Source organism: Coloeus monedula, assembly GCF_965178545.1.
Source record: "Coloeus monedula genome assembly, chromosome: 13".
Taxonomy (NCBI): Eukaryota; Metazoa; Chordata; class Aves; order Passeriformes; family Corvidae; genus Coloeus; species Coloeus monedula.
The window spans coordinates 20,132,056-20,142,727 of record NC_138793.1 but is presented as its reverse complement, the minus strand read 5'-3'; the positions used below and the strand labels follow the sequence as shown (position 1 = coordinate 20,142,727).

Genomic DNA, 10,672 nt, shown 5'->3' with positions numbered 1-10,672 from the left:
CTACCGGGGGTTTACCCCCTATAAAGGCCCCGGCAATCCCCGTTGCACCGCGGTACCCCTCTGGAAACCTCCGGCAACTCCCGATACAACATGGCACCCCCCGATACCACCCGGGCACCCCGGGTATTCCCCTGGAACCCCACCGGCAATCCCCAGTACCCCATGTTACCTCCCAGGCACCCACCCGTCAATATCCACGCACAGCCCGGTACCCCTCGGGCACCGCCCAGTACTGGAACCTTCAATACCCGCCGGGCACACCCGGCACCCCTCTGAAATCCTCCCGTCAATCCGCAATTCCTCCCGGGAACCCTGGGGCACCTCCTGGTAACCTCTTGGAACCCCCTGGCAACCGTCGGCAATCCGCGATACCCCCCGTTGACCCCTGGTCACCCCCAGATGCCCGTCGGGCACCTCCCCGGTATGCAGCCATCGGTATCGCCTTGGAACCCCCTGGCACTCCCCGGTATGGCCCGGCACTGCTCGGGCACCCCCGCTCTCTCAGTGCCGCCGCCCGGTGCCCGAGCCCCCCCGCCGCTGCCCCCCGGCCCCTCAGCGCAGCCCGGTGGACACGCCTAGGCATCCCGGGATCTCCGGGCACCTCCGGAGTCCTCCCACGCATCCCTCCCGGTGTCCCCATGAACCCTGGCCCCTCCCACCATCGCCCCGCAGGAACAGCCCCCTTCCCCATTCCTCCGTGCCACCCCCGGCTGCCTCCTCCCCCTCTGCCGCCTATGGGTGCCCTGGAACTCTCGGGGGGCCTGTGTGTGCCCCCCAGCCCCACTGGAGTGGGGGTTCCCACGGCCACCGAGGGACAGTGCCCCGGGGGGTTCCTGGGCTCTGTCGTCCCCCCCAGTCTGGAGCAGCATCCCGTGTGCTGGGTCCCCACATTCGGCCCCTCCCGGCCCCCCGGGGGCTGGCAGCGCTGGAAAGCCGGTACTGCTTTCCAGGCCAAAGTCACTGACGCAACAGGGAAGGTTCCCAGCCGCCATCTGGGGGAGCAGCCAGTGCAGCCGCAGCCATGGCACCCTGCACCTTCACCGTCCTCCTTCTCCTGCTGGTGGGACCATCGCAGTGGGGCCGGGGGTGTTGCATGGCCACCCCCCAGAGGTTCTGGGCAGAGCCGTGTCCCTCCATGGCCCTGCAGCCCCGCCCTCCATCCCCCAGGACATGCTGATTTTCCCGGAGCATGGACACGGCCTCCGGCGGCAGAAGAGGGACTGGGTCATCCCCCCCATCAACTGCCCCGAGAATGAGCGGGGGCCCTTCCCCAAGAAACTGGTGCAGGTATGTGTCCCCTCAGGGACCAGGCAGGGTCCGGGGTGTCCCCAGAGTGCTGGGACATGTCTCCACCCCCTTCTTCCTGCCTTGCTGCCAGATCAAATCCAACAAGGACAAGGAGATGAAGGTTTTCTACAGCATCACGGGGCAGGGAGCAGACACCATCCCCGTGGGTGTCTTCATCATCGAGCGGGAGACAGGGTGGCTGGAGGTGACGAAACCCCTGGACCGGGAGCAGAAGGATAAATATTTGGTGAGTGAGGGGGGGTCTGTGGTGGGACGGTGCTGGGGGCTGCACACACACTGACTGTGCCCTTGCAGCTCTACTCCCACGCCGTGTCAGCCAACGGGCAGCCCGTGGAGGATCCCATGGAGATCATCATCACCGTCACTGACCAGAATGACAACCGGCCCGTCTTCACCCAGACAGTTTACCACGGTTCTGTGCTGGAGGGAGCTGAGCCAGGTGGGACCACTGCCACCACCTGCCAGGCAGCACTAGAGTGTGTGTGACAGGACACTCAATAGCCACCTGCTCCAGGCACATCGGTGTTGCGGGTGCTGGCCACTGATGCGGACGACGCTGTGAGCTCCAACAATGGCGTTGTGAGCTACTCCATCCTGAGCCAGGTGCCGGAGCAGCCCCAGCCTGGGATGTTCACCATCGACAGCAGCTCTGGGCTAGTCTCCGTGGCCATGCTGGGGCTGGTGGCAGAGGTGAGCCCTAGACTCAGCCCCCACCGAGCTCATCCCCCACTTGTGGGTGACGTAGCCTCTTGCCACAGGCGGTCCCTGAATACACACTGGAGATCCAGGCTGCTGACCTGGGGGGAGTCGGGCTGCGAGCCACCACCACCGCCCGCATCACGGTGCAGGTAAGACACTGAGCCCCCCGGTGCCCTGGCAGTGCAGAAGGGCAGGGCGAGGCTGTGGTGAAGCCAGTGCTGGCTCCTGACAGCCCCACATGCCCGGCTGCCGCAGCACCGACACGCTCCAGGTGATTTCCATGGTGGGAGGCGAGACTGGGATGTCAGCTGTGCTGTAGCTCCTCCTGGCCCAGTGCCCCACCTTCCCACTGGGCTCTGGGCCACCAGCCTCAGGGCCACGGTGCTGCCGGAGTCTGGGTGCCGGCGGGGCTCCTGGGCACAGCTCCCAGCGGGAAGCCGCCCGTGCCGGCTCGGCCCAGCCGGGGAGGAGCACCCGGTTCTGCGGGAGCCCTGTGCCAGAATAGCGGCATCCAGCCGCGCCAGCTCCACAGGGAGAGGCCCTGGCACCAGGAAGCGAGGCCGGGGCCGGGGATGGCGTTTTGTGCAGTGTCACCGGCCACAGGTCCCTGGCCGAGCGGGACAAAGGCCAGCCAGGTAAGCTCACCAGGGTGCCTCTGCGGCACCCCCGTGTCAGCCAGTGCGGGTGTCAGGCTGGCAGTGGGAGCTGCTCCTGCTCCAGGGAGGCTGCCTGGTCCTGCTGGCTGCTGGGACGCAGTCCCAAGTCATGCTCCCACCCCAGCGTGGGAGCTCCAGGAGAAGAAGGGGCCTGGCTGCCCCCAGCAGTGCTGACCTTGACGCCTGACATCTCTGGAGAGCTGGGCAGGGTCAATGTCCGCCTGCACGTGACACCGTGGGCAGGCATGGGGCTGCTGGGATGGGGCTGCTCCCTCATCAGGTCCAGGCTGGCTGCTGCCGCCGTGCTGAGGCCCACCAGGACAGGCAGGCGAGCAGGGAGCGCGGTGCTGCCATAAGCACAGAGCCCTGCATCCTGGTGGGAACCAGCTGGCACCCACGCACAGTGGCTGTGGTGCCTGGGGCTGAGCACCGTAGCACGGGAACGACGTGGGTTCCCACATCCCAGCTCTGGGAAAGAGCGAGGTGCGGGGGCTCGGCTGCAGCACAGTCAAGGTGGAGGCAGATGGTGCTGCTAGGACAGGTCCCAGCCCTGCTTCCCTCTCCGCCACAGGCTGACGGCATGTCTGAGGTGGGAAATGGCACCCTGACCACCCATGTGCTGAACACGGCCACGGGGCTGCCAGCAGCCGGCCTTGTCATCCGCCTGGCCCAGCTGCAGGAGCCAGGGCCTCAGTGGACAGAGCTGGCACAGAGGTAGGACAGCTGGTGGCACTGGAATGGGGCAGGGATGCTGCTGCCAGCGCTCTGTGAGCTTGGCAAAAGGCTCCTGGCACAACTGGCTGCCCAGCCTGGGGTTTGCTGGTGGCAGGGCTGTTGCTTGGGGGTATGGCCAGGGCAGGTTCTGGGGGTAGGGCAGGGCTGCCTTGGTCTGGTTTCAGGCACACGGACGCGGACGGGCGCTGCCAGCCCCTCCTGGCACCAGGACAGGCCAAGGCCGGCACCTACAAGCTGCACTTTGAGACAGCTGAGTACTGGCAGGGGCTGGGGCACACCAGCTTCTACCCCTTCGTGGAGGTATGGAGTGTTGGGGAGATGGGGACAGCTGACACAGCAAGTCTGGGGGCTGGGGCCAGGCTCAAGGGGCTGCACTCCCCAGGGCCCCACTATGGGAAGGGGATTCCCATCACTGTCTCCTCGCTCTCCCTCAGGTCGTCTTCATCATCACTGACCCAGCACAGAAGCTCCATGTCCCACTGCTGATCAGCCCCTACTCCTACACAACGTACAGGGGCAGTTAGAGGGGCACAGCCTTCCCCTGGGGACACAGGAATGATGCCACCGACACCATTAAAAGCTCCAAACAGCAACGCTTGTCTTAAAAAATTGCCTTCCGCTTGTGCGAGGACAGAGGGAGCCCCAGGGGCGGCCTGGTGGGGTGGGTGGGATGCCTGGAGCCCTCCAGCTGTGCTGTGGTCCCCCTTGGGAAGAGAGGTTCCTAAAGATGCTCACTGGGGCCTGTTTAATGGCATGGAGCAGGAACAGGGCACAGCCCCACTTCCAGTGTGCCAGTGCGACCCTCAGTGCTGCCGGCATCAGGTGGGCACCGCAACGAGTCCAGCAGGGCCCTGCCCCAGCTCCTGCCCTGGGACGGGGAAGGACAGTGGCTGGAAACCCAGGTTGTCCAAGGGGATACCAAGGGCTGTCAGCTTTGCCTCGAAGGTCTGCAGCATGTCGTTGTGTGCCTGTGAGGGAAGGATCCCTGTCAGCCCCTCTGTCAGCAGAGGAGGGCTCCCTGCACCCCCAGTCCCATTTCCAACCCCCAAGCCACGGCCATGGAATCACAGAATCATTTGGGTTGGAAACGCCTCTAAGATCATCGAGTCCAACTGTTCCCCCAGCAGTGCCAAGGCCAGCATTAACCCACATCCCCAACTGCCACATCCACACAGCTCTTAAACCCCTCCGGGATTTCTCCCCGCCCTTACCTTGCAGACTCGGGCCAGCTGGAGCTGCAGGTCCTGGATGGTGGCATTCTTGGAATTGAGCACATCCTGCAAGGGGAGATTGGGATGAGGCTGCGCTGCCCAGCCCTGGGGACACGACGGCTTGCCGCGGGCGGGTGTGGCGTGGCAGAGCACACGGAGGAGCTGCAGCGCGAGCAGAGCGGCCGGCAGCACGGCCTGGCAGGTGGCCACCACCCTGCCCCCTCCGAGTGGCACTGCCAGGGACAGCCAGCCCCGGGCAGGGACAGGGAGCTCCTGGATGAACACCACAGCCATCCCAGTCTGCCCCGCTGCCGGGGCGTGCTGGCAGCACCTGCTCCAGCAGCACCGCCCTGCCGCCGCGGCACCGCAGGAATTACAGGGAGCCAGGCTCCCCGAGGCAGCTGAGAGGAGGAATTCAGGGACCCCAGCAGCTGCAGGAGAGCCCGACGCCAGTGACGCCATCTCAGGAATGTGTTTTCCTTCCACCTGCTGGGAGGTGACACATCCGCTGCCTGTCCCATAGGCCTGGTATGCATCCCAGAGCATCCCAGAGCTTCCCTGACACCCCCTGCAGCAGGGATCTGTGTGGGGACAAGCAGAAGGGCACCGGGCGGTGGAGCCCTCGTTCCCTGTGTCTGTGCCCAACCCGCAGCAAGCACTGCTCCCTGGCTCCAGCTGCGGAAGGCTGCAGGAATGTGGGTCTCCAGGCTCTCTGCAGAGGTATTTTTAGCACGGCAGACACTGCAGAGCCCCAGGATCCTGTCTGCACTGTCCCCATGGCCAGGTGAAGCTCACCAGGTGCGACCCCCCCTGCACAGAGCCTCTGGGTTCCACTGGACCCACTGGCAGCCGGCTGTGTGACAGCACAGGGTGCTGGCAGTGCCATGGAGCCTGCGGCCATGCTCCTCAAAACAGGCCCCACCTGAGGGACAGATCAGTGCCAAACTCCGACACCCACACGCTCCACTCTCGAGGCAGAGCCAAGTGCCCCGCGGCACCGCATGTGGCTCTGGGAGTGCCAGGAACGAGTGACGTGCCACCTACAGCCATGCAGGATGGGGACCGGTGCATTCAGGGGCAGCAGGCACCCCACAGTGGGCTCTGCCCCCCAAATCCAGCCCTCGCCGGGCCCCAGTACCTCCAGCTTGTGCGAGACCAAGGAGAGAGCGCTGGGGCTGAGGTTGGAGGCTGCGAAGACCTCGCTGAGCTCCACCTCCTTCTGCTCCAAGAGGCTGAGGAGTCCATGCAACTTCCGCTCCAGAAGCAGGTTCTTGAACCCCGTTTTTTGCTGCACCTCGTTAATGGCTCTGGTGAACTTCTGATAGAGCTCGTCTCGCTCCGCCTGGACCTGCTCCGGGAGACAGCGCAGTGTCACACCACCCTCAGGACCCCAGGGGACACAGGGGCCTGCACGAGGCTGACTGGGGTCTGCATAATGGTGTGGAGTACAAACAGAGCAGAAAACTGGTCCAGCAGCTCAGCCCGGCTGTTCCCCACGGCACCTGCAGCCCACAGGGAAGGCAGGTGCTGCGGCACAGCTTCCCTCCCTCCCTTCTTCCCTCCCTCTCTCCCTCCCTCCATGGCGCAGCACCTGCGCTTCTCCCTCCTCCTCCTCTCCTCCCCTCCAGGCACGGAATGCCCCAACGGGCTCTCAGCAGCACTGATTCAGACCCCAGCGAGGGCCCCCTGGCACACAGGGGTCACTCCTCTCATCCCCACAGCTGGCAGCAGTCCCTGGCTCACAGCTAGTTAATAAGTGTCCTAATTAGGACACAGTCTCTCCTCCAAAGCCTATTTCTGAACACTCCGAATCTGGCGCTGTCTTAATGATGGATTGTTAATGAGGCCTCGGATCAATGTTCATATTCCTGGGGATTTCTACGAATTGCAAATAAGCTCTCTCCTGCCTCAACAGATTTATCTGGGTTAGTGGGGGGGAGAACTCGCTCTGCAGGGCTCTTCCCAAGCCACCCCAGAACAAGGAGAGGGAGCGACCCTGTAACACTGGCAGAAGGAGGGGCCCGTGGCAATCCCCCCTCAGCTCTGCCCCACACAGCCCCGGCAGCCCAGGGGCCCCGCTGGAGCGTGCATGATTGCTTAGCAAAGGACAAGGCCAGACCTGTCTGCTGACCGTGGGAGAGGCTGGAGCTGGGAGCTGCTTTGCTGGGAGCAGCAGTTATCACCCGACTCTGGATTAGCTTTGGAAAGCCCTGGGCTAAGCACAGTCTCTGCTAAGTCCCACGCCCTGTCCTCTGCAGAGGGTTTGGAGAAGGTTTGGAGAGGGAATGGGATGCCCAGCCCTGCCTGCAGGTCTCACCTTACTGAACCGCTGCTCCAGCACCTCATGTTCCCACTGAAGGTCCTTCAGTTCCTTCTGGGTGATTTTCAGATGGGCTTTGGAGTTCTGTGAATGGGAAGGGAAAGTTAAAGAGTGCAGTATTGTCTGGGAAATGCTGGGGATATGTTCTGGGAAGGGAGGAGAGTGAGCAGCAGAGAGAAAACCAGGCAGCACCCACGCCAACCCCCCTGCAGTAGGGTGGTCTCCTTTCCAGTCTCTGTGGATCCCCATCTGAGGTCCCACAAACACACAGTAAGCAGAACAGAACTTGCTTTGCCCAGCAATCACAGCACACCAAGTGGCAGAGGTCAGTGTTTTCCCTCCAGGAACGAGCCCATGAAAGAACAGGGCTGGCCACTCACCATCAGGGCCTCCTTGTCCCTGTAATAGTGAACCAACTTCTTTTGCAGCTCAGCCACCAGCTCCTGGGTCTCCTGCAGTGGCCCTGTCAGCTCCTTGTTCTGGAGCAGCACTTCTGCCTTCTCCTTTTCCAAGACAGTCTCCTTCTTCTTCAGGTCTTCCACCTGCTCCTGTTCTTGAGAACACAAGTGCTGGCTCCTGGGAGCTGCCCAACCCCTCCGAGTCCCCCACACCCTCAGGACACCCTTCCCACTCATGTGCTGGTGTACAGGACACCAGCAGCACCCACACTGACACCTGGGAACTGCCAGATCCAGCAGACACCCTGGCAGGAGCAGTCCCTGGGTGGAGGGGTGACAGGGACAGGCAGTACCTTCAGGAGGTTGATGAGTGTCAGGTTTTTGGCGGTGATATCATTGTAGTAGTTCTTGATGGCACCAAAAGCCCCCTCATGGTTCCCCATCAGCTCGCTGATCTGGGTGTTTTTCCTCTCCTCCAGCTCATGGAGCTCCGTCTTCCTCCGCAGGTCCATCTCATCCCGCAGCGCCTGCATCTTCCTGGTGTACTTGGCCTCCATCTCTGGGGGGAAAATGGTCAGAGCTGGGGAAAAACTGGCTGAAACAGGGGAGGAAAAGCAACCAGAATGGGCAGAGGAGAAAAACCAGCCAGAACTGATGGAAAACTGACCAAAACTGTGTGGTGTGTGGGGATCAGCTGGAACTGGGAGGGAAAAACTGGGGAGCCAGAACTGGAGGGCAAACTAGACAGATCCAGGGAGGAAAACCAGCTGGAATTTGTGGGGAAAACTGGCCAGAATCTCGGGAGGGGACATCAGCCAGAACTGAGGTGGGAAACTGACCAGAACTGGGAAGGGAAAAATGCCCAGAACACGGGGGAACCTGCTGCCATCTGCTCGAGGTGCTGCTCGGGAGCCAGGAGCAGCTCTCCCTGTCATGCTCCCATGGGATCTGCCTCATGCCCTGACCTTTGGTCTGCATCTCGAAGTCGCTGCGTAGCCGGGCCATCTCCTCCTGATGTTTCTGTGCGGAAGAAACTCCGTGTTGGAGGAAACAACCAAATCCCAAGCCAGCCCATCCCCAGGGATTCCCTACTGCTCTTTGGGAAAGGATTCTGATCCCATGTTGATGCAAAGAGTGGCTTGGAGGTTCTCCAGCTGCTCTCACAGCTCCCCACTGTGGGAGAGGGGTCACCCAGGAATCCCCATTCCTGTACCAGAAATCCCATCCCACCCCACAGAGAGAGTGAGGGAGGCAAGATCCCAGTCCCGCTCCCACCCTGGGGATGAGGCACTTCACAGGTGGCTCCAGGCCAGCCAGGGACGTACCAGGCAAAGGTTTGTAATGGCTGCCTCATTGGCCAACTCCTGCTCCTTCAGCTTTATGTTCAAGGAGCGCTTCTCTTTCCACAACTCCTGCTCCTGGTCCCAGTGATCCTTCTGGGCCCGCCTCAGGGACAGGACACCCTCTGCCTTCAGCTCCGTCAGGTTCTCCTGCTGCTCGTGCAACAGGTGCTTCACCTTCTGCTTGTACACCTAAGGACAGGCCAGAGACCGGGTGAGGGGCTCAGCAGGAGACACCCAGAACTGGGATGCTGGTGAGACATTCCTGGATCACATCCTGCCCAGCTCTTCCTCCTCCTCTTCCCTTCCTCTCTTTCTCAGAGCTGCCCAAGGCTCACCTGGAGCCCTCCAGCCCCACCTTGATCTCCACTTGGTGCCGCTCCTCCGCCTCCTCCATCTCCCGGTCCCGGTTCTGCAGCTCTGCTTTCTTCTCCTCCAGCTCCCGGCGGGTGATTTCCCAGTAGCTCTGAATCCTGTTACACTCCAGCTGGAAAGAGTTCCGCTCCTGCCGCTCCCGGTCCAGCTCCTCCCGGAGACGCACCATGTGCTCCAGCAGCTGCGAAGCCAAGAGGAAGAGACAAGTAACAGGGGAGGAAGGCCTTGGACAGGTGCCTTTGGACACTCCATGTGCCAGACCCGGCAGGACATGGTGGTTGTCACTGATGTGGAGCTGAGGAGGTCCCTGACTGAACCCAGCAGCTTCTGGAAAAGGAGTCACAAAGCCTCATCTGACTGCCCGCAGGATGGGGTTCTGGCTCGCAGTGTCCAGTAACACCACTCTCAGGTGCTTAAGATACTTCTGGTTCATTGAATTTTTTGGGTTGGAAAAGCCTCTAAGAGCAAGTTTAACTGTTCCTCCAGCACTGCCAGCGCTACCCCTAACCCATGTCCCCATGACTCTCAAATCCCTCCAGGGATGGCGACTACATCACTGCCCTGGGCAGCCTGGGCCAGGGCTGGACAACCCTTTCCAGGAAAAAATTTTCCCAATATCCAACTTGAACCTTCCCTGGCACAACTTGAGGGCATTTCCTCTCCTCCTGTCCCTGTACCCTGGGAGCAGAGCCTGAGCCCCCCCGGCTGCCCCCTCCTGTCAGGGACTTGTGCAGAGCCACAAGATCCCCCCTGAGCCTCCTTTGCTCCAGGCTGAGCCCCTTTCCCAGCTCCTTCAGCCACTCCTTGTGCTCTGGACCCTTCTCCAGCTTCATTCCTTTCTCTGGACATGCTCCAGCCCCTCAGTGCCTTTCCTGTCGTGAGGGGCCCTAGGATTCCAGATGTGGCCTCAGCAGTGCCCAGAACACAGGGCTGGAGAGCAGAGGGTGAGATGAGGAGGCAAGAATCCCCCTCCCCGGCCCCAGACAGGCGTCAGTGACACAAACCCCGGCTGCTCGTCCCTGTCACCCTCTGCACCTGTTGTCCCCAGAGCTGGGGCCAGGCGCCTCGCAAGGCTCCCCGGAGCTGTTCTTTCATGAGCAGGAGTTCTTTCCTCCCCAGGGGGTGGCCTGCGGGACCTCTCACCTGCTCCCTGCTCATGTTCTCCGGGGCCGAGGCATCCACCACCGCAGGGCCTTTGCCCCCTTTCCCTTTCGCTTTCTTTTTGGGTGCCTGCGGACAGAAAGCCAAGCACAAGAGGTGAACGGGTGAGGCGGAGACTGTGCTGCTCAGGGCCCCCGTGCCGGCCCCGGAGCATCCCGGCTCTCACGGCAGGGACGGGGCAACAGCGGCGACACGGAGCCGGGGGCCCCGGGAGAAGCCTGGAAGCGGCTCATGCGCTGCCACTGACTCAGCTCCGTGGTGAACCCCTGGGCACAAAACACCTGTACCCAAAACAACGCCTCAGACGCATCACCGCAGTGCTGGGAACGGCGCCGAGGGGCTCTGTACCCTCCCCGGGAGCAGACCGGGACAGGACGGGGCTCGCAGACATCGGGGTGCGGGGCTTCACCGCCCTCCCCTGCCCGCACACCCCGGCTGCAGGGGACCCTTCAGCAGCCGCCCCGGTTCT

At 62.4% G+C, this 10,672-nt stretch overlaps 1 protein-coding gene across 1 annotated transcript; it reads right to left on the bottom strand.

Moving 5' to 3' along the window:
- Positions 1 to 4,216: 4,216 nt before the first annotated feature.
- On the bottom strand, positions 4,217 to 10,267 carry DRC4 (dynein regulatory complex subunit 4; the record flags this gene model as incomplete). The annotated part of the gene is made up of 10 exons (XM_082290320.1): positions 10,186 to 10,267; positions 9,026 to 9,223; positions 8,653 to 8,859; positions 8,293 to 8,347; positions 7,681 to 7,886; positions 7,310 to 7,477; positions 6,927 to 7,013; positions 5,748 to 5,957; positions 4,610 to 4,675; positions 4,217 to 4,366 (listed from the first exon to the last, which is right to left on the bottom strand). The coding sequence occupies exons 1-10, from the start codon at positions 10,198 to 10,200 to the stop codon at positions 4,217 to 4,219; spliced, it is 1,362 nt and encodes a 453-aa protein (XP_082146446.1). The 5' UTR covers positions 10,201 to 10,267.
- Positions 10,268 to 10,672: the final 405 nt, after the last annotated feature.